This window comes from Symphalangus syndactylus, chromosome 5 (assembly GCF_028878055.3).
Source record: "Symphalangus syndactylus isolate Jambi chromosome 5, NHGRI_mSymSyn1-v2.1_pri, whole genome shotgun sequence".
Classification (NCBI taxonomy): Eukaryota; Metazoa; Chordata; class Mammalia; order Primates; family Hylobatidae; genus Symphalangus; species Symphalangus syndactylus.
This window is the reverse complement of record NC_072427.2, coordinates 153,517,354-153,541,032: the sequence shown is the minus strand read 5'-3', so window position 1 is coordinate 153,541,032 and position 23,679 is coordinate 153,517,354. Positions and strand designations below refer to the sequence as shown.

Genomic DNA, 23,679 nt, shown 5'->3' with positions numbered 1-23,679 from the left:
GGAGGATAAAGGAAACAAGTAGAGCAATAGAACAGTTTCTGAAGGAGGACGTGGATATATGGGGTTTTGTCTATTCTTTCCTCTGGTGTATGTTTGGAAATTCTCAATATAAAGTATAATTATTTTAGTTTTAAAAGGAGAACAGGCTCTGAAGCTAGACTGTTTGTATTAGAGCTCTAGCCCTGTGACTTATTCATCATATGAATGTCACTAAGTTATTTAGGCTTCTCTGTACTTCAATAAAATTGACATGAAAATTGTACCAACTTCATATTGTTGCTATGAGGATTAAATTACCTAAAGCTCTTAGAATAATTCTTGGCACTTAGTAAGTATTCAATAAATGTTGGCTTGGAAATTGACTGTTTTTGAAGGGAGGGCGGTGGAAAAAAAAAGTATTTTTAAAAGTACATGTAGATTTACCAAATAATCAATAAATCTGGTTATTCAATTAAAAACTTAGTGGCAAGTTAACATATATGAAAGGAGAATTAATGAACTTGAAGATAACACTGCGAAAATTATCCAAAATGCAGTGCAGAAGGATAAAACAAAATTGAAAATATCAAAGAGAGATTAGGAGGCATGGAAAACAGACTGAGAAGGTACATTCATCTGATAGGAGTTTTGAGAAAGACCATAGGAGAAATTCAGAAGGACCAATATTGCAAAATAGGAAAGTATACATTTAAAAAATTGGAAATTACAAATTTTGCAAATTAGAAAATAAGGAAATTGCAAATATTGTAAAAAAGAGAAATTGCAAAATATTTAGAACAGGGAAAACACTATATATCAAAATTTGTGACATGCTGCTAAAGCAGTTTTAGAGGAAAATTTATACTCTTAACATATACATAAAATTGAAAATGAAAAGGCCGGGCGCGGCGGCTCACACCGTAATCCCAGCACTGTGGCAGGCCAAGGCGGGTGGATCACTTGAGGTCAGGAGTTCAAAACCAGCCTGGCCAACATGATGAAACCCCATCTCTACTAAAAATACAGAAGTTAGCTGGGCGTGGTGGCAGGCATCTGTAATCTCAGCTACTCAGGAGGCTGAGGCAAGAGAATCGCTTGAACCCGGAGGTTGTAGTGAAGCGAGATCACACCACTGCACTCCAGTCTGGGTGACAGAGAGAGAGACTATCTCAATAAAAAGAAAGAGAAAGAAAAAAAGAAAGAAAATTAATGAGCTAAGCATACAAATCAAGAAATAGAAAAAGAATATCTGTGTAACCCCCCCCAACACACACACACACACACACACACACACAAAAGAACAAAGAAAATAAAAACAGAAATTAAATGAAATGGAAAACAAGCTATAAGAGAAGATCAGTGAAACTAAAAGCTGGTTCTTGGAGATAGGATTTAATGACTTAATCAGATGTGAAATATATAGTGGGACAGATTGTTCATGAAGAAAAGACCAGATACTATAATAATTTTAACAATGACTTAATCTGATGTCCCTTCAGACTTCTATTACTAAAGAATTAGTCTGCTTTTATTCTGGTTAATAGAACCTGCAGCTGAGCTCTCAGATTTTTTTTATCAATACTAAAACATAAATCTGATTAGAATTTAAACTTTTTCTTTTAGTAGCTGGGTTTGGATAGCCTATCCTGTTTCTTAGCTTATGTATTCTTCTATGAAATATAGTTTCTGTAACAAGTTATTTTAACATTTTGAACGTTGACATTTTTGTCGTAGAAGAAAAGATTAACAGAATAGAAAACTAACTCCTTTTAACTCTGGGAGGGTATGTATACCTGGAGATATACATTGATAGCTAAAGAAGTCTATTTCAGCAAGTTTCTTCCTTTTTCTTTTCTTTTTCCTTCCTTCCTTCAGACAATCTTATTCTTTATGTCGTTGGGACCAAGGGTTTCATCTCCCTGCACATGCACCTGGCACGGTTCAAGAGGAAAAACATTTGGATATAAAATATCTTTCATGTCAGTAAAACATGAAGGAATTACTCCTTTTGCTTTTTGGTCTTATCTTGAGAAGAGCATACTATGAGAGCCCCTTAAGAGCACAGAGTCATTTATATGATCTGTGTAACATCTAATGCTCTGTGAGCTGTCAGATATTTAGTGCTCAGCATCATAACTATGCAGGGAACAGACTTCACACCAAGTTTCTTCATACTAGACCTAGGAACACTAAACTTTGATCATCTTCGTGTCTTTTGGAAATGGAGAAGTAAGTTCTTAAACTATTTTTTTCATTCTCTGACGTGGATCAAATAAGTAATCTTTGGTCTTATCTGTCCACTTGGATCAGTTTTTTCAGGCAGGCATACGTACTTATTCCTAAGAAGTACTTTAAATGCATTCTGCCTTGAAAATGGATTTGTGTGTACTTTATTAGGATTTCTTTTTAAGTTTTTAAACTTATGCTAGATATCAGATATGAAAGATTGTCTCATGTTCTAAGAAAATAACTAGCCAAGTCTACTTTCACCCACATTCCTATTAAAGTCAACATGGAAAGGTTTCTTAACCAATTGAATGACATGATACAGATGTTTTGCCCACTTTCTGTATATGCCTCTTTCCTTTCTTCTATTTTCCTTTTTTCTGAGAGCTGCTTTGCGAAGACGTTGCCATGAAATACCACATGCCATAAGAAAAATTAGCCTACATCTTTTCAAGATTGTCTTAGTCCATTCAGACTGCTATAACAAAATAACTCAGACTGAGTAATTTATAAACAGTAAAAATGTATTGCTCACCATTTTGGAGACCAGAAGTGCAAGATCGAGGCAGCAGCAGATTTGGTGTCTGATGAGGGCTTGCTCTCGGCTTCATAGATAGTGCTGCTTCGCTGCATCTTCACACTGCAGAAGGGCAAACAGGTTCCCTCAGGCCTTTTTCCAAGTATAATGGATACGTTTATTTATTTACTCATCCATCTATTTATTCATTCATTTGCAATTATCCTTTGAACAACTACTCTTTGCAAAAAAAAAGTATGTTATTTGCCACCAGTTTGATAATGGAGATAACAGTTCTATATGAAAAAATCTATAGTTGGTCTCACAAGCAAAGTGTGCTCAGAGAGCAAAAACAGAAGAAAAACATTGTTTTCATATTTTCTCTTCTGAGTGAGACACTGTCCTCTTTAGGAGTTCAGTTTCCTACCAGTGATACAACTAGATATTTACATCTCCCAAATCAAAGTACAAACTTTGGCCGTAGAACCTTGTTCCTCATTATTTTCTTTTTATTTTCAATTTTTATTTTAGATTCGGGGGATACATATACAGGTTTGTTACCTGGGTATGTTGCATGGTACCCCCAGGCCTTTTTTATAAGGGTACTAATCTCATTGATGAGGATTCCACCCTCTGACCTAATCATCTCCAAAAGGCCCCACTTCATAATACCACCAAGTCAAAGGTTAAGTTTCAACATCTAAATTTGGGGGGAGCCGTGCGCAGTGGCTCATGCCTGTAGTCCCAGCACTTTGGGAGGCTGAGGCGGGCTGATCACTTGAGGTCAGGAGTTTGAGACCAGCCAGGCCAGCATAGCAAAACCCCGTCTCTACTAAAAATACAAAAAAATTAGCCAGCATGGTGGTGTGTGCTTCAAATCCTGCTACTTGGGAGGCTGAGGCAAGAGAATTGCTTGAGCCCAGGAGGCAAAAGTTGCAGCGAGCCGAGATCGCACCACTGCATTCCAGCCTGGGCAAGAGAACGAGACTCCGGCTCAAAAAAATAAATAAATAAATAAAAATAAAATAAAATTGGGGGGAACACAAACATTCAGACCACAGCAAAGGTCACTGGGAGTCCTCCTAGAAAAGAGAAATTTGATTCACAGATAATTTATTAATAGGTTTTTTTTCTATCGTTATATACTAGAGGGAGGAATTGACTTTAAAATGTGCTTACATTATTAGGTGAAAATGTAAAGAACCTAAATCTTCAACAATATGGGACTCACTAAATATCCATTCAGGAGACTGGGTGCAGTTGCTCATGCCTGTAATCCCAGCACTTTGGGAGGCCAAAGCAGGCGGATTATATGAGGTCAGGAGTTCGAGACCAGCCAGGCCAACATAGTGAACCCCATCTCTATTAAAAATACAAAAATTAGCCAGGCGTGGTGGCAGGTGCCTGTAATCCCAGCCATACTCGGGAGGCTGAGGCAGGAGAATCACTTGAACCCAGGAGGCCGAGGTTGCAGTGAGCCGAGATCACGCCATTGCAGTCCATTCTGGGTGACAGAGCAAGACTCCATCTCAAAAACAAATTAAATAAATGGATATCTATTCAGCCGAACGCTGTACAGCCAGTTAAGAGTAGATTTTAGGCTGGTCACAGTGGCTCATGCCTGTAATCCCAACTCTTTGAGAGGCCAAGACAGGAGGATCACTTAAGGCCAGGAGTTTAAGACCAGCATGGGCAACGTAGTAAGACCCTATTTCTAAAGTTTCTAAAAAAAATACATAAACTTTCTAAAACCAAAAAATAAATATATATACATATATATACACACACATAATATACACATATACATATATATGTAATTTTTTAAAACTGTATTTTGGAATACTATTTAATGACATGAAAAAATGGTCATGATAATGATGATAGCTAAAATGTATTGGCTGTCAGTTTTATGCCAGGCACCTTTTTAGGTGCTCTCCTTGTGTTAATTCAACAGGTTAATCCTCGCAGCAGTCTTATGTAGGATAAACTATTGTTATCCCCCTTTTAAAGGTGAGGAAACTGAGGCTCATAGCATTTACGTAGCTTGCCTAAAGTCAGCTGGTGAGAGACAGAGCTAGAATTTAAACTCAGGCAATTTGGCTCTTTTAAATCCCTTGCTCAGACATCATTACGTATCTCTGCTAATTTTTTTATGAAACTAGACAAACTATTTTGAATTCATCTGGAAAAGAAAATGTGTTAAAAATAACCAATCAAATTTTGACAAAGTAGAATTGGTGGACATATTCTACCAGGTATGAAAATATGCTATAAGATAATAGTAATTTTTAAAATATCACAGTGTAGCTGAAATAGAGAAGAAATAGAATAAATCAGAAGAGCATGCCACTTTTTATGTTCACAGGGAGGAGACTAAATGGATACACCTAAATATTAAGAGTGATAATCACTGATGGAATTATAGATGATTTTTCTCTTTTTTGTTTGTACTTTATTTTTTAAATTATCTATAATTCCAGGAGTTCAAGACCAGCCTAGGCAACATAGTGAGACCCTGTCTCTACAAAAGAAAAATGTTTAATTAGCTGGATGTGGTGGTGCCTACCTGTAGTCCCAGCTACTCAGGAGGCTGAGTTGGGAGGATCACTTGAGCCCAGGAGTCTGAGGTTGTAGTGAGCAGTGATTATGCCACTGTACTGTACAGCCTGGGTGACAGAATGAGACTCTCTCTAAAATATAACAAAGAAAACCCAAATTATCTATAATGAGCATTTTCAAATCATACAGTATTAGCAAGTTTATTTTTAATGCTTTAAAACTTCAAGTTTTAACAATATGTTACTAGTGTAACATATTGCTATTTGATTTTATGCATCACGTGCCCTGGCATTTTCTAAGCTGCTTACTCTGCAGAGTTAATTTTCTAAAATGTTCAATATATTATTCGTTTATTCAAGGCCTAAATTAACCACCCACACAGAATCACTAATCCAGTCTTCCTTTTTGATAAAGACGGAGAAGAGACAATGGGATTATAGTCCTTTTCTGGCTTAGGGTTGAGGAGAAGGATTTCAGAACTTTTTACTTATTTTTAAGACCTGAATTGTTTATTGATGATATAAAGAAAAGCTATTGATATACACACACACACACACACACACACACACACACACACATACGAGAGAGAGAGAGCGCTTCTGTCTGAACACCTCACTGAACTCTGTAGTAAATTGTAATAGTTGTTCAATTGATTTTTTTAGTGAGACCCTCTCTCTACAAGAGAAAATTTTAAAATTAAGCATGGTGGCGTGTACCTGTAGTCCCAGCTGCTCGGGAAGCTGAGGCCAGAGGATGACTTGAGGCCAGGAGCTTGAGACAAACCTGGGCAACATAGTGAGACCCTGTCTCTTTATTTTTTTTTATTTTTATTTTTTTTAAAAGTCAATTCATGAAGTGCTTGATTTGGGGATATTGCCTCTTCCCTAAAAATTTCTGTATCAATTTAATTGCCAGTCTCAGCCCAAGCTGCCATAATAAAATGCCATAAACTGGGTAGCTTAATCAAACAGAAATTTGTTTTCTCACAGTTTGGAGACTGGGAAGTCCAAGGTCAAGGTAGTGTTTGATTCAGTTCGTAGTGAAGGTTCTTCCTGGCTTGCAGAGGCTGCCTAATTACTGGATCCTCATATGGCAGAGAAATAAAGAGAAATCCCTCTATTTTTCTCTTCTTCTTCTTACAAAGCCCAGTCCTATCAGATTAAGGCCCCACCCTTATGACTTCATTTAACCTTAATTACCTCCCGAAGACCCTATCTCTGGTTATGGTAACATTGGGGTATAGGGGTTCTACATATGAATTTGGGGGGGCACAATTCAGCCCATAGTGTTGGCTAAACTCTTTCCAATATCCTCAGAAATCCCATATGTAGTTTATTTTATTGCAGACAGGATTAGTTTTATCCTTTCTTATGAAACTCTTAAAATACTCGTTACTTTACAGTGTGTCATAGAAACTTTACTTAAATTTAACCTTATGAATAATTTCTTCCTAGACGCAAAATCGAATGAAGCTGATGGCCGACAACTACGAGGGTGACCACTTCAAACCCTCCCATTCCAACCAGACAAACCACAAGCCCTCCCCAGACCAGGTAAGATGGCTCTGGAATGTTTCATTAAAAAACCCACACACTTAAATTTTGAAATGTTTTGTACTAGCATGTTGCAAATTCTGAGATGTAAGTTAGAAAAAGAAAAATGAATAGCTAATTCAGTTCTGAAAACTGTTCTTTTCAAAAAAAATCACAGATTCAGTTTCTTTATAGAAAGTTGGTGATGGATATTTTAAGAGTAGATACTTGAAAGATTTGAACAATAAAGAATCCTTGAATTGGGTTGAGAAAAAAAAATTAACCTTCTCAGAGATACATACTAATAATATGTAATTTTTAACTGTCTTTACTAATTTTTAACTGTCTTGGTTCTCTTTTTAAAGAAATAGTGCCTTATTAGAAAAACAAGACTTTCCTTGCAAGCCTAGTGAGGCACAGTTTGGAGGTTATTTCTGTTTAATTGCAAATTAGGAACTCTCTGCTCGTTACCTATTAAAAGTGAAGATTGAAACTTAGTTCTTCACGCCCTATCCTTGTGGATCCCTCCAGCATGTCGTGCTTAAGGAAAATTGTTGCCTTCAACTTCTCATCAATGCAAAAGAGACATTGATGAATCTGAAGGGAACCATATTCAATTCTAGTTTCTTGGAAGAAGGGAATTCTCCCCAAATCTTGAAAATGATGGATGGGAGAGAGTGGTGAACAGATTACCTCATATCCCATTGCCAGAAATCAAATTTTAACATCTCTATCACACCAAGTCTTAAAATATATAGCTAAGGGAAAAAAAAACAGTCAGGTAATTACATCCATATGACTAAAGCATCAAGGAAAACTTTCCTGCTAAACATCTCCACTAAATAACAGCTATGGCATTGTCTTAGCAGAAGCAGCAGAAATAGTGCAGATGAAAGCAGCAATGGTATTCAAATTGCTGTTGCGTCTAAGATTCAGAAGGTATAGTCCTATTATGATGACATTTACTAAGCCAGTTGAGGCAAGCCTTGTATTTTAGAAGGAAAACAATATAAATATTTAATGTGGGCAAAATGGAGAACTATCTGCTTGGTGTCAGCAGTCTTTCCCTGCCAAGAGATCATTTTACCTTTTCTGCCTGCTTCCTGATACCTGGAACTGAATTTATGCCAGGGTATATAAGATGCATGTTTGATTCCTCATGAAAACAGGTTTTTGATAATAGAGAGAACTGGATGCCTGGAGTAGGAAGAGGCAAACGGAGAAAGGTTTAAGGTAAAGCAAAACATAAAGAAAAACCTCCAACTTGATAATTTTGCCCAGATCCAGCCCTGAGATAGAGATGGCATCTTGGAAAGTAGGAAGAAAAGAAGTGTAATAACAAACTACAGTTGTTCCTCAGTATCCTCAGGGCATTGGTTTCAGGATAGACCCACCCACAAATACCAAAATCCATGGTTGCTCAAGTCCCTTACATAAAATGGCATAGTATTTGCATAAAAGCTACACACATCCTCCCGTATACTTTTGTTTTCTTTTGTTTTGTTTTGTTTTGTTTTGTTTTGTTTTGTTTTGTTTTGTTTTGTTTTTGGGACGGAGTCTTGCTGCGTTGCCTAGGCTGGAGTGCAGTGGCATGATCTGAGCTCACTGCAACCTCCGCCTCCTGGGTTCAAGTGATTCTCCTGCCTCACTCTTCTGAGTAGCTGGGATTACAGGCACCTGCCACCACGCCTGGCTAATTTTTGTATTTTAGTTAGAGACAGGGTTTCACCGTATTGGCCAGGCTGGTCTCAAACTCCTGACCTCAGGTGATCTGCCCGCCTTGGCCTCCCGAAGTGCTAAGATTACAGGTATGAGCCACCACGCCCGGCCCCTCCCATATACTTTAAATCATCTCTAGATTACTTGTAACCTAATACAATGTAAATACTATGTAAATAGTTGTTATACTGTATTTTTAAAATTTTGTTTATTATCAATGCATTGTTATTTTTATTGATTTATATATGTGTGTATATATATATATATATATGTATGTATATGTATATATTTCATCCACGGTTGATTGAATCCACAGATGTGGAACCCGCAGATACAGAGGACCAACATTAGCTACTAATTTTGATAGTTTAGGGAATTAGAATCTGTATAAAAGAGTCAAGAAATTCTCTTCTGCTACATTATGCTTATGTCTTTGTTTTAAATACTAACCACCTCTTTTTCATTCCATGCTGCCCTGGGGCATTGCCCCCTTGTCATCTCTCTCCCTGTAGGATGAGGAGGAGGGTATATGGGCATAGCCAATCAGAGGCTTAGTTCAGCCATTTTGTTCAGAACGGTGAGAAACAGCTTTCCTTAACTATAGAAATGTTTTTTGTTTGTTTTCATTTTTCTTTTTACACAGTAACTCTCACATCTCATTTCTCTGTAATTCATGAAATCCCTGGTGTGCTTTCTGTTTTTTCATTTTCACATGATTCTTGTGTGTATTGCTGTGCTTCTGACATAGTGGGGTTTGGATTTTGTGGCTTTTTTTTTTTCTCATTGTGTGTTAATAGTCACTTCTATAATTTCTTTTTATACATTTTTGGGAGAACTTCTAGGACATGTAACTAAATTTCTCCAGTTGTGATTTTATTAATTACCCTTTCTAGGGTGATTTTACAGTGTCCTGGCAAGGTTTATAGTAACTTCATATGAAATTGGCAATAGAAAATTGATCAAGTACTTTGCTCATTGGCCTAAATTTGAGGTATACTTTTTATGATGATTAATTATAAATACATGGTGTTTAAAAAAAAACCGTACTGTGAACTAAAACCTCCTTTTGTTTCTATCTATAGAAGAATGAGCTCTCACAGTCAGCACCTAGGACACATCCCCGGGGGCTTTGACATTACCCTCAAACTATCCCTAAAAATAGGGAGGAGCAAAGTGAAGGAAGACTTTTTTTAGAAGTCATTCTAAAAATTCTTTTCCCTCCCTTTTCATGGATTGCTGCTGTGTTCAACAGTTGCCAGGACACTGTCTAGATTCTCTTTTTCAGGACAATTGGCTGGAAAGTACAGTCCAGCTGTGGCAGTATCTCCCTTTGATCTGATGCCCTTGAGGTTTGACTAAGGAAATCCTTTTCTTAGAAAAAGTAATAATTATGATTAATAAGTTCACACATATTTGGTGGCCTTGCACTCCCTGGATTCACTGCCCATGCTTATCGGTGATCTCACTCCCCTGGAGTCAGTTCTCCCTGAAATGTCTTTGTCTTGGTGTTAAACTGCTTAAAATGATGAGGACACGTGTAGATCTCTTAACTGTTGGGCACAACCAAGAAGGATGGAGAGGTAAGTTGTGGAAGGGGGCCGTGCGCTGTGAGGTGGGAAGCTGTCCAGATGGCTTTATCCTGAGGGCATGAATGAAGTTGAAATGCACTGGATCAACCAGAAAGCTCTTCAGGTTAGAATGCTGCATGTCAGAGAAAGCTAAAGCTGAGAGCAATCAGTGTGCTAATTTATCTGCACTCTGCAAGGGTAGGTATTTGTCATCATCAAGCAGGTGAGGCCGTGCAGTAGCTGGATGTAGTTTACTGGTCTCTTAGAAATGAGCGTGCCCCTACCTTGTCTATTTTGGCAGGACATAGGAGCTTCTTAGCTTCCCTCAGCTGGAAGCACCATATATGTGGACATGATTATATTTTTGTTGCAAATCCTTTTTCTGGCCAATCAGAGGAAGCCTGTTGGTATTCTAGGAAAGAGGCCCATAGGTAACTTCACCAGGAGACTAGAAAGTAAACAAATCAGTACATAAACTTGTTCCTGAAATCTTCATTTTCCTTTCTCTACCAAAATAGAATAACTCTTTGCTTTTTCCAATTATCACACTATTGAGCATATTGCACTAATATATTAACTTTCATTGGTTTAACACCATGCAGTTGCAATTAGCCAGCTGTAACTGGAGTTTCTATGATATGGTGTTTCCAATTTTATAAAATGTGCTGTAAACCTCATTATATCATAAGGATTTTACCTAAAGAAATGCATGAGTGACCCCTAAAACACTGCAGAAGTTTTGACTGGCTATCCACTTGCCTTCTTCTGTTTCCTTACTAATTTTACAGAAAATAGATTTTCTTTAGAAATTCAAACTTTTGAAATTGATGATTTCCCCTTATCAAACTTAAGAACATATGTTTTGCATCTAAAACATTTTCTAGGACACTAATATATACTGATCAAGTATGAGCCTTACTTGATATAATCCATTGATGGGAAGAGAATCATAGATGTGCTGAGCTGAAAAGGGTTCTGGAGTTAGGCCATTTCAGGAGAGGTGGTAAAGCATAATGCTTAAGAGTGTAGGCTTTGGAGCAGGATGCCTACGTTCAGATTCTAACACCACCATGTACTAGCTTCTGATTTGGACAGGTATGTAATCGCGCTGTACTTCAGTTTCTTCATCTTTAGGATGGAGGTGGTTGTGGGGAGTAGATAAGTGGTGAGACACGTGGACTCCAGAGCCAGACTGCACAGCTTTGAATCTAGACCTCTCCACCTGCCCTGTGACCTTGGGAAAGTAACTTAAACTCCCTGAACCCCAGTTACTTTATCTAAACAATGGGTTTATTAATAATGCCTACTTCATAGGATTATTGGATAGATTAATAAGTTGGTATCTGTAGAATGCTTTGAACAGTACTGTACGTGCCTTTGTTATGTTGTTGCTGTTGTCATCATTAACTTCGATCCATCTCCAGGAAATAGTAAGCTTTCAATACATGTTAGTTACTGTTGTTATTAACATCATCATCTAATCCAGTGCCCTCATTTTATAGGTCAGGATGCAAAACAAAGATTTAAAAGTTGTGACTTAAGGTCCCCAGGCATTTCTGTGGTCTGGAAGGAAGAACTAGGATCTGAGAGTAAAAGAGATAGTGAAGACATATTGATGGTGATAGCTCTCTTCCATCACCACAAGTTTCATCTCCTATATGTTGAGGAATTTTTTCCTTTGGGAAAACACCTTGAATTTTATAAAGAAATTCCCTATTATATGACATTTAGTCAGTGAAATCTTTGAAAGAATTAGCTGTCAAGCAGCCCTCCTAAGACACAGACTGAAGCAAGGACTGCCTCCACTCATAAAAAAAATAACGGTTCCTTCACTCTCCTCCTGGCCTATAGAAAAATCCATGTGAGGGCCAGACTCGCTGACTCAAGCCTGTAATCCCAGCACTTTGGGAGGCCAAGGCAGGCAGATCAGTTGAAGCCGGGAGTTTGAGACCAGGCCGGCCAGCATGACAAAACCCCATCTCTACTAAAAATACAAAAATTAGCTGGGTGTCATGGCAGGCACCTGTAGTCCCAGCTACTCAGGAGGCTGAGGCACAAGAATCACTTGAACCTGGCGGGCAGAGGTTGTAGTGAGCCGAGATCGCGCCACTGCACTGCAGCCTGGGTGAAAGAGCAAGACTGTCTCAAAAAAAATAATAAAATAAAATAAAATAAATTGGTTCTCTCTCTCACATGTCCTTCTGCTCAGACATTCATGTTAGGTGTTTTAAGTTCAATAACTAAGTAGAATTTGAGCATGATTTGATAAGTTATATAACTATTCAGTAAATCACTTGAATACATGTCTGTATTGTAATGTGTTTCAATTGCACTGGGTCCAATAGCCATGAAGTCTTATATGACTATCTCAGTCAGCTCAGGCTGCTATTGAAGATGTCGTAGACTGGATGGCTTAAACCAGCAGTCCCCAACCTTTTTGGCACCAGGAACCGGTTTCGCGGAAGACAATTTTTCCACAACGGTGGCTTGGGGAAGATGGCTTCACAATGAAACTGTTCTTCCTCACATCATCAGGCACCAGTTAGATTCTCATCAGGAGCACGCAACCTAGATCCCTCCCATGCGCAGTTCACAGTAGGGTCCGCGCTCCTATGAGAATCTAATGCCGCGGCTGATCTGACAGGAGGCGGGGCTTAGGCCCTAATGCTCGCTTGCCCGCCACTCCTCTCCTGCTGTGCGGCACAGTTCCTAACAGGCCACTGACGGGTACTGGTTCATGGCCCCGGGGTTGGAGACCCCTGGCTTAAACAACAAACATTTATTTTTTACCGTTCTAGAGGCTGAAAGTCTGAGGTCGGGACCCCAGCATGGTCAGATGTTTGGTGAGGGCCCTCTTCCTGCTTTGCAGATGGCTGGCTTCTCACTGTGTCTTCACAGGGCTAAGAGAGAGGAAGCAAACTGTCTCATGTTTCTTTTTATAAAGGCACTAATTCTATCATGAGGGCTCCACCCTCATGACCTAATAATCTCCCCAAAGCCATCCAGATACCATCATTTTGGAGATTAGGGTTTCAACATACGAATTTTGAGGGAACACAAACATTCAATTCATAGCAATGACGTTGCTGACTCATAGAACTCAGTGGTGCAAATGTGACTTAGTCTCAGCCCAACAGGGAGTTCCAGAGCAAAGATTTCCTATATAAGTTAGTTTATCCATGCTACTCTCTACCCACTTACTGTAAGTTTCCTTCTTTTTTCTTTCTCCTTTCTTCCCCTTCTCCCCACCTCCCTTTACCCTCCCTCCTCCTCCTTCCTCCTTACGGTAGAATGTAGGCCCCATGAGGACAGGGACTTTAATATATTTACTTATGTATTCCCATCATTTAAATAAATACCCAGCATATAGTAGGTCCTCAGTAAATATATATGTGTGTATGTCTGTGTGTGTGTGTATTTATTTAGTTAACTGCTGAATTCACAAAAATCCACAAAAGTAAAAGTAAAATTTACATTGAAACCAGGAGCATAGAAATTGGTTGTTAGCTTTATTATCAGCACTGCTATTACTAGAAAGGGAAGATAAGAAAGATGAATAGAAACAAAAGAATTTTAGAGAAATGTTGAGAATTTAAAGGAAAATCACAATGAAGTCCTAGAGTCTGCCTCCTAAAATTTTACACTGAATCTAATGGAGTTGAATGTCATTCTGAAATCTTTTTCATTTACCAGCTGAAAATCCTTCGGGTAGAAACTTTCCTTCGAGTGACCTATGGTTCTCAGCCATCAAGAAGAGCAGTGTATGCTCTTTCTGGACTTCACGCTGTGGAGTGGTTTGTGTGAACTGGTGCTAGCTCCCTGCAGTAAAGGATGGACCTACCAAGGGGCTTAGAAGTTGGTCTTAGTGTAAGAACATGCCACTTACTAAAATCTGGAAATGGCCTCCCTGTTAGATCACACTGTAGCGTCTCAAACAGGATTTGGACCAGTATGCTACACTTTTCTTTTTCATTAGCGGTGATGTAAATATTATCACAAACTTTTAAGACAAGTGTTGTGAAACAAGCATCTCCTTTTCTTGTGGCATTTCCTTTTTGTCCGTCTTAGTGGAGTTGTCCATGTACTTATCAGTTTGAAACATCCTAAAATTATTCTCATTGCAATAGTGCAACAAGGGAAGCCTTAAATCTCTAGAGAATGCGTCCACAGGAGGGAGGTGTTAAATTATCTTGCAGAATTAAATGGTGCAGTGAATTGCACTGTTTTCTTGGTATGGAGAAAATGGTCCAAAACCACTTTGGGCCAATATCAGGACTGCCTTTTGATTGACAGACAAGGAAGAATTTGATCCTCTATTTTCAGAAGTGGATCAGAGATTTTAGCAAGAAACTTCTTTCCTGGAAAGCTTAGAACAAAGCCAGTGGAATTCAAGAAGCACAAGGATCTAGCTGCTGAGAAATAGGAGGGAGAAAATGAACATTTATTAAGCATTTACTGTAGGCCCAGCACTTTCATATATCTTATCTCATACAGGGCTCAGAGACGTTAAATAATTTTCCAAGATTATACAGCTAACAAGTGGTGGATATTTAAACCCAGGACAGACTCCAGACCCCCTGCTGTTTCCATTACACCATACCAAAGGAGGAGTCTTCCATTTTCCAGTCTAGTTCCTTGGACATAGTAGACACTCCATAGAAGTGTGTTGAATTGAACTGCAGTCCTCACTGGGGAAATAACAAAATAGTCTTTGCTGGTAAGGAATATCTGTAGGTTACCCAGGACAGCCCCTCACTGAAAAGAAACTAAGTGGTTTCTGAGTTCACTGATAAATGTGACTAACCAGGAATCTAGTGAGGAATTTGGAACCATAGAAGGGAGAAAAAGTAGGTCCTGGAGGTTGAGTAAAGTTTGGGAAGATGAAACAGGAAAAGAAAAATTTTCAGATAGGAACTAACTTCAAGGAGGTTCCAACCTAAGAATGAGAATATGATGTGTAGGGGCTGGTGAGGAAACAGCCCATCTGAAACAGAGGGTGTGTGTGTCCTTTCATTTGTTCCATGGTTATCCCCCACCCACACTTCTGTTTTAATATTGGGCACCCATAATTCAAAGAGACAAACTACAAATGTGAGGATTTCACAAGAACAGTTACATATTGAGCTTTACAGAGGATTAAAGTAGTCATCAGCTTCCTTTGGACATTGTCTGAATCGCTGTCTTCTAAGTTGATTGTCCCTTTATCTAGTTCTGTTGCTTTCAGGTCCTAGTCAGAGGTGGGCTTTGGAGCCAGATTACTTGGTTTCAAACTTCTGTGTACCTCACTTTCTTCATTTGTAAAATCAGGATAATAATATACCTGCCTCAGAGGGCTATTTGATGATTAAATGAAGTAACATGAAGCCCTTAAAACAGAACAGTGCTTTTACATATTAGTAGTTGCTCAGTTAATGTTAGCTAGTAGCTGACTTTAACCTGAAGGCACAAGCTGACCACTTACAGCATGAATACCCTCCCGCTTTTCTCTTTCCCCTCCCTTCTTCGCCTTCTCTGTCTTCCTCTTGGCTCTCATTTAGTGGGAGGATTGAAGAAGAGTTCTTACTCTTCAGCTCTGGATTCAAACTATTCTTGCATCACCTGAACTCCAGTTTGATAGTGCTTCCTCTACGTGCTCAGAAATGTCTTTAGTTTATTGTTTGACCTCGGCACACTCCCTGTTTTCTGCTTTTCAGGTTTCTCTCCTTCCCTGCCCTCCACAAAGAAATTTAAAATCCTCATTTCTGCTTTTCACTATTTTCCAGAGGGTTCACTCCCTTTACACGTCATCCTTCTGTCCTGGATTCTCACTAGCTGTCTCAGAACTCTGCCATCTGCTATTAAAGGCCAAGCTTTCTGCCAGCCCTTTTTGCACACCATACTCAGCAGGTCCCTCCTGTGGGCTTCTGTCTCCTATAAGCCACCATCTCATCTCATGAGCATACGCTGAAACACATAAACAGTTTTGCTACTGCTGCCGTTTTTTTTTCCTGGTCCCAAGCAGCTTGAACCTATGTCAACTCAAAAAAGATTTTGGAGGCCGGGCGCGGTGGCTCGTACCTGTAATCCCAGCACTTTGGGAGGCCGAGACGGGCAGATCACCCTAAGGCCAGGAGTTCGAGAGCAGCCTGGCCAACATGGCAAAATCCTGTCTCTACTAAAAATATAAAAATTAGCTGGGTGTGGTGGCATGTGCCTGTAATCCCAGCTACTTGGAAGGCTGAGGCAGGAGAATCGCTTTAACCCAGGAGGCGGAGGTTGCAGTGAGCCAAGACTGTGCCATTGTACTTCAGCCTGGGCAACAGAGCAAGACTCCATCTCAAAAAAAAAAAAAGATTTTGGAAAAGAGAGTTACTTTTGACAAAGGCATTGGGAAATAAAGACTAAATGATGGGTGGTGCTAGTAGTTACCATTTAAAGAATACCTACTAAGTGCTAAACACTAAGTTGTAAGTTTATAAGCACATTGTAAGCGTGTTTTCATTGAAACCAGTGTCACAATCCTAAGAGATAGATACCATTTTCATTATTTTACTGCTGAGGAAACTGAACCATGGAGAAGTCAGCTAATTTATCCAAGTTCACATACCCGGTACACAGTAGAAGCCAAATTTGAAGCCAGATATGTCTAATTATGTCAAAACTTGACCTACCTCTGATAAGGATACATAGCTAGAAGCATTTTTTAAAGAGGTTATTATGCCTTTGTGTTCATACTGATTACAAGAGAGAGGAGAGTAAATGATGGAATTCAGGACACGCTACCCCAAAATATGGCACCTTGGCATTGGATACAACAACAGAAGCAGGAAGGTCTCTCTCTGACCTTCCCCTCACCCTTCTTGCCTGAAGCAAGCTATAAAGGAATTTTCTGACCTGCCTCTAAAGTAAGTCATAAAACCTTCATTGCAGAGCTACCCACCCCATAGGTGAAGGAAAAGAATGTCCTTATCTCTGAAGACAGAGGAACACAAAGAACAACAAACAGGCCCTGCTAAATTCCCCCAGTTTATTACTATTATTAGATTATACACTTTTGTCCTCAAATCCATTTCTCCATGACTGTCTCCTGTTCATCTTAGTATAAAAATACACAGATTTCCTTCTTTTTTGAAGTTTTCATTTCTCTTTCTTTCTTTCTTTCTTTCTTTCTTTCTTTCTTTCTTTCTTCTTTTAGAGACAGGGTCTCTCTCTGTCGCTCAGACTGGAGTATAGTGGCATGATCATAGCTTACCGTAGCTTCGGACTGACTCATGGGCTCGAGGGATCCTCTTGCCTCAGACACCTGAGTAGCAGGGACTACAGGCATGTACCACCATGCCCTGCTAAATTTTGTATTTTTTGGTAGAAGCAGGGTCTCACTATGTTGCCCAGGCTGGTCTCAAACTCCTGGGTTCAAGCAGTCCTCCCACCTCCGCCTCCCAAGTTCTGTGATGACCGGCCTGAGCCACGGAGCTCAGCCGAGCTCTTCATTTCTGAAGGCTCCCATGTTACTAAAAACTTACAGTAAATAAACGTGTGTGTTTTTCTCTTGCTAGTCTCTGTTCTAGGGTTCCCCCCATTAACGTAGCAGCGGATGAAAAAAGAAAATCTCTTCTCCCCTAAGAATATTCCCATAAGAATATCCAATTATAAATAATGAAGACTAACAATAAACTCCTTTTAAAATCTGAGTAGAAAAGGACCCCATGGTAGCAATGTATGTGTGTTGGACTAATTTGTAACTATTCTCCTAAGTGTTGACCTTGACCTTAATCTTTCTGATAATGCATTTTGGGATTAGTATACTACAGATGTACTTTTTCCCCAAGAACTAGATCGTATGATAGTTGTATTTGAGTTTTTTGAAAACCCTCCATACTGCTTTCTATAATGGCTGTTCTAATTCACATTGCCACCAACACTGTGTAAGAGTTCCCCTTCCTCCACATCCTCTCCAGCATTTGTTATTTTTTGTTTTTTGGGGTTTTTAAATAATAGCCATTTTGACTGGTGTGTGATGGTATCTGATCATGGTTTGCATTTGCATGATGATTAGTAATGCTCAGCATTTTTTCATAATCCTATTTCAAACTCAGTGTAATTTTGGTTGGGAGGTCATTAGGCTAAGGTGGCTCCAATGCCCTGAGTTCCTACATAAACAAACTGAAACCCAACTCTTTGTAAACAGTCATATTCTAGGCCAATCAGTAACCACCAACTAACCCCCTACCTAGGGACTTTCAAATAGTTTTGTGGACTACAGTAGTTCATCTAATGTGGTAATAGTGATGCATACTATTTCAGATTTGAAAGCTCTGTCAACATTATCATATCATTGGAATGCTGCTTTTATTTCCTAATTCTACCCCAGTTTTTCTTACCATGTTCTGTCTTCGTACCTCTAAATTCAATGTGTCATTCTTTTTTTCTTTATAATTTAGAGTGGTTGTGACTGGGCCACATTCCGTCTTCCACTTTTTTCGTAAAAACCATTTTTTCTCCATATAAGTATCAAAACCATTGGGATTCCTTCAAAACAGCTGTGTCTGCCCTCCTTCTAGTGGCCCACTAGAACATATATGTCCGGAGAGCTGCAGGGCCTGGGACACTACATGCAGGTTTATATACTTTATTCTTAACTAGAATTTCTCTGATAACTGGACACCAGCCTAGAAGTGTCTCAGACCTGCTTTCACCTACTCTTTGTGTTCTTAAATCTCAGACAGACCCTTCCAGAACTAGATGACCATCAAGACAAAAGCAAACTCAAGCAGACAAGAAAGGAGTAGGTCTCACCATATCTCCTAGATTTATAACGTGTGTTCTCTACCTGGCAGACACCACACATACTGTGTAAACCACTACTGGGGGCCTCCTTTGTGTGAAACCTGGGTACCTCGATGCATATCAGAACTTTTACGTAAGGAAGTTGGATTGGAATAGAGATTTATAGTCAACAGTAACCACTTAACTTGGAAAATAGAAAAGAAAAAGAATCGCCCATAATCCCATCACCCCGATGCAATCTCAGTGAATATTTTGGTGTATCACAGATCAGCATTACTGTTTCTCTTATGTGGTGGTGTCATAATTGTGATACGTGACAATAGTGCAACTATAAATTTCCTGTCTTCTTTTTTTTAATATATTGCATCCCACCTATATAACTGGCAAAATATATTTTCTTTTGCTTCCCCTACAGGGCAGTTGTATTATTTGAGGGCCTTTTAACTTGGTGATAAAGAGTATGCTTTGTCCTAAGACCTAATTTGAATCCAGCGTGGTGGCTGTGTAACTGCCCACAAGTCACGTCACTTCTTCTCTAAGCATCAGGTTCCTCGTTTGTTAAACGGCAATCATAAAACCTATACCAAAGGTTATGGTGAGAATTAAATGTAATAATGTAGTCAGTGCACTCAGCCCTTTGCCTGACATATAGGATGTGCTCAATAAATGACAGTGAGGGTGACATTGAGGCAGAGACCTCTTAGGCTACATGAGTGCATTGTAAGTAATTTGGGGTAGAACCTTTTACTTAATATATTTTAAGACATTTATAGTGTTTCATAGGTAGATCCTGCATTTCTGTGGTTTCTGTTGAGTGATTTAAGGTGGCATTGTCCTGGGACTCACTTGATTTATTTCTTAGACTGAAAATTATACAGCATTTGAAGCATCTCTGGAACATATGCACTCAGATCCGTGGGTTCATATCTTAATGATTATGGGCATTTTACTAATGAGGAAGAGCTGTCTTCCCCTATTTGTGGTGTTTTTTGTGATTTAGACATTCTTCCTGGACAACAAAATATCTTTGTACTTTGTACAAAATAAAACTCTTCATGTTATTACTTGTTTCCCACACAGTCATCTGAAAATGTGGGCACCTGACAGGGCTCAGTAAATATTTATTAAAAGAAAACATTGGTGAGTTTTACCCTAAAGAAAAGTTGCATGTATGTTATTTACAGTTTTCTGCAGTGTAGTAGCTATTTTTAAACTTTCGGTTTCTCCCTGCACCCTAATAGGTAATCCTATAATTGGATTCCATTCATGTGTATTAGTGTCCCAGGCTGATCTTAGCTCCAGTAAATACCTAGTGTGCTTTCTAGAATATTAGATCATGAAGTTCATTACTCACCTCCCTCAGTTAGCCTACGATTTGACCTTTTTTTAATACCAGTTTTGGAAGACAGGCCTAACACTTGCGTATTCTGTCACATTTTGATTTTATAGAGTTACGTTGTGGAGGATATGATTCAACTCATGTTTTATCTGAAATACTAAACAGCAGGCCCTTTACAATAGGACCCTACAGTACTGCTTTCATTAACTTGTCCTCAGCTCCTCGCTAATTTGTTGTTTTCTATACACACTCTCTGTCTTCAGGATTACTATCTGTTTTGGGTTAAAGGAATATTTTCTTAGACACAGAACTGCATTATCAACCAAAATAACAGAGCTCTTCTCCCTGGTGTGTCTTCCTCCTTCTTCCTGATCCTAGGACGATGAGGCTAAAGTTTCCAGCTGGATCTGGCTCGGCATTTCTGGGAGAAATTAAATGAGCACACTTGATTGAGGGGTAGCTGGACTGTATCACTGGCTTCCTATTATGCTAGGAGATCAAAGCAAAGTACAAATAGAGGCTTGGTCTGTAAAATATTCAAAACAGATGGCTTCTTCTTTTTGGTGAAAATTCAGGTTTTAAGGCAAAACACTTGTTAGCAAAACTTCATTTCTTTTCATTGATAGATAGTCACTACTGAACACACAGCACCGTTTCTTCCTGAATTTCAAGGCTAGGATCACAGACTTTGCAGGAGGAGGGATTTGGCAAGCCGAGAAGAGTATTAGATTGTCTGCGTTTTCATGTGAATATGAAATAAGTTATTAAAATTTTGCTTTTGGTATTCTAGAATCAAATGAAAACATCTTACATTTGGTCACATAATCATTTTGTTGTTGGTCACTATTTAAAAATCTAGTATTCATATTGTTTTGTCTTCTAAGAATTGAACCAGGATGTTTATCTCTGATTTCATGTTTTAACTGAAAAGTACATTCTCCACACTCCTTTATCGTTTACATCTGAATCCTCAAGTTCATGTAGAATAATTCCATGTGATATGAAACTTTTATTATTTTGGTTTAAAACTGAAATGAGAAATAAGATTAATTCAAAAATATTTTTGGGACGTCTACCATGTGCCTAACACTGCATTAGGTACATGGTAAAAAATACATGTTTCAAGACATTGAAACAAATGCTAAATGATGGATTTCCTCCAACAGAGAAAAATTATACAAGATGCAATAGAAAAACCCAGGTCTCCAAAGAGATTCAGGGGTTCACAGAGAAGGTGACACCTGAGCTAACTCTTGAAGGAGCAGTAGACATTTGCCAGGCAGATATAATTTTAGATAAAGAGATTTGCAAAGATATAGAAGCATAAGCAGCATAACAAATTTAGTATATTCTTGGTAGCTCATTATACGTAGTAGTTAGGGTGTATATCAATTATCTGTTGCAACATTACACATTACCCCAAAGTTTGGCAGCATAAAACAACAATAAATGATTTTTATCTCAATGGTTTCTATGTGTCAGGAATTCAGCAGCTTCTTAGCTGGGCAGTTCTTACTTGGGGTCTCTCATGGGACCACAATTATCTAAAACCTTCCCTGGGGATAGAACAGCCAATTCCAGGATTGCTCACCCACAGTTTGTGCTACCTATTGGAAGGAACCTTCCGTTCCTTGCCATATGGAACCTGTCCATTGGGCTCCTGGATGTGGTGACATGGAGTCCAGCTTCACCCAAAATGAGTGATCCAAGAGATGAGAGCCAGAAGGAAGCCACAATGCCTTTTGTGACCTAGAATCATAAGTTATGCAACATCACTTTGGCCACATTCTGTTCCTTAGAAGTGAGTCACTAAGACCATCCCACACTGAGTGGGGTATTAGGGCTTAGGCACCACTTTTTGAAAAGAGGAACGCTAAATAATTTTCAGGCTTTTTTTTTTTTTGCAACAGAGTCTCGCTCTGTTGCCCATCCTGGAGTGCAGTGGCTTGATCTCGGCTCTCTGCAACCTCCGCCTCCTGGGTTCAAGTGATTCTCCTGCCTCAGCCTCCCGAGTATCTGGGATTACAGGCATGCACCACCATGCCTGGCTAATTTTTTTGTATTTTTAGTAGAGACAGGGTTTCACCATGTTGGCCAGGCTAGTCTCAAACTCCTGACCTCAAGAGATTCACCTGCCTTGGCCTCCCAAAGTGCTGGGATTACAGGCATGAGCCACCGCGCCCAGCCTCAGGTTTATTTTTTCAATTACTACAGGATGTCAGAGAGGGAAAAACAAGCCATTAGGTGGTTGCAGTCAGCAGCAGGTGGATCGCGAAGACCTCAGCATGCCATTGCAGTCTGTAGAGGATGGACAGGTGGAGAGGGAGGTACACGGGGCAGAGTACTGGAAACAGGACAGCCAGTTCAGAGCTTGCTACTTTGTCCTGGAGAGTGTTGCTGAGGGGCTGAAGGGGTGCAGTGATAGAAGAGTTTATAAGTGAGAATATGTTTATTATCAAGAAGCTCTGGTTCTTATAGGAAATGTCCCAAATGGTTTTCAGTCTCTCTTGGTTGAGAAAATAGAGAACACCATCTGAATGCCCAGTTATAATTCAGAAAGTTAACTTGCCCACAGGAACTACTCAGGGAAAAGCAATGAAATAAAGCCTGAATGAAAGTTCTGTAACCGCTCCAGGGGAGAACACAAGCTGTGATGCACGTTGCCGACTGAGAACTCAGCTCCTCGTCATCTTTACAGATCAAGTCACTTCTCAGGATTTTGAATTTTTCATTTAGAAAGTTAGGCAGGGGAAGGGGGCAGATATCTCTAAAATTCCTTCCATCTTTTGTATTCTGTACTCAAAATGAGTACAGGATGCTGTTTTGATCCAATTAGTGTTTTAGACTTGTCTAATCTTGAGAACATTTGACCCAATAGAAACATTTAACCTGTTCACAGATATTTAATTCATGTTGTATCAGTATCAAGGAATTTTTAACTGAGTGTTTTCTGGAGCTGAAACTAAATTAACTTAGTATCTTGATCAATTTATACATGTAGTTGAAAATGTTCAGATTTTTAAATTTTCTTATCCTATGGAATCATTTTAATTAGTGTCAGTTCTTTTTCATATTTAAATTGCATAATGATTTTACTTATCAGTTTTTACATAGATTTTACTAATTAGAACTCCCTGTAACTGTCAGTTTTCATTTTATGCCTATTGCCAAATCCAATTTTCCATTTAGCCAATGTTTTATTTTGTGTTAACGTTATTCTTGATACAAGTAGTTTTTATTGTGAATGGATTTTTTAAGATAGTAATTATTATTCCTTTTTAAAATAATCTGTTGGAAAATTATAAGAATTTCCTCTTTAATATTATGTTTATGCTGTTATCCGAGATTGGTCTATTATGGAAATTGGCAAACATTTTTTAATGGTCCAGATAGTAAATAGTATATAGTTACACTTTCAGTTTTTGTTTGTTTTTGAGACAGGGAGTGCAGTGGTGCAGTCGCAATTCACTACAG

General features: G+C 38.9%; 1 protein-coding gene and 1 long non-coding RNA gene across 11 annotated transcripts in view; one reads left to right on the top strand and one right to left on the bottom strand.

The window, feature by feature from the left end:
* Positions 1-23,679, top strand: part of ERC1 (ELKS/RAB6-interacting/CAST family member 1) — a 490,329-nt gene that overhangs the window by 397,320 nt on the left and 69,330 nt on the right. For 9 of the 10 annotated variants that reach the window (XM_055281162.2, XM_055281160.2, XM_055281164.2 and 6 more), the window contains one exon: positions 6,736-6,834. In XM_055281162.2, the coding sequence (XP_055137137.2) occupies positions 6,736-6,834 (99 nt within the window). Of the gene's footprint in view, positions 1-6,735; positions 6,835-9,044; positions 9,110-23,679 lie in introns of all 10 variants that reach the window. The other variant, XM_055281165.2, reaches the window with a different exon arrangement.
* On the bottom strand, positions 2,494-21,896 carry LOC129483553 (uncharacterized). The gene is made up of 3 exons (XR_008658086.2): positions 21,797-21,896; positions 12,891-13,000; positions 2,494-2,845 (listed from the first exon to the last, which is right to left on the bottom strand). It is a non-coding gene; the product is annotated as an uncharacterized lncRNA (long non-coding RNA).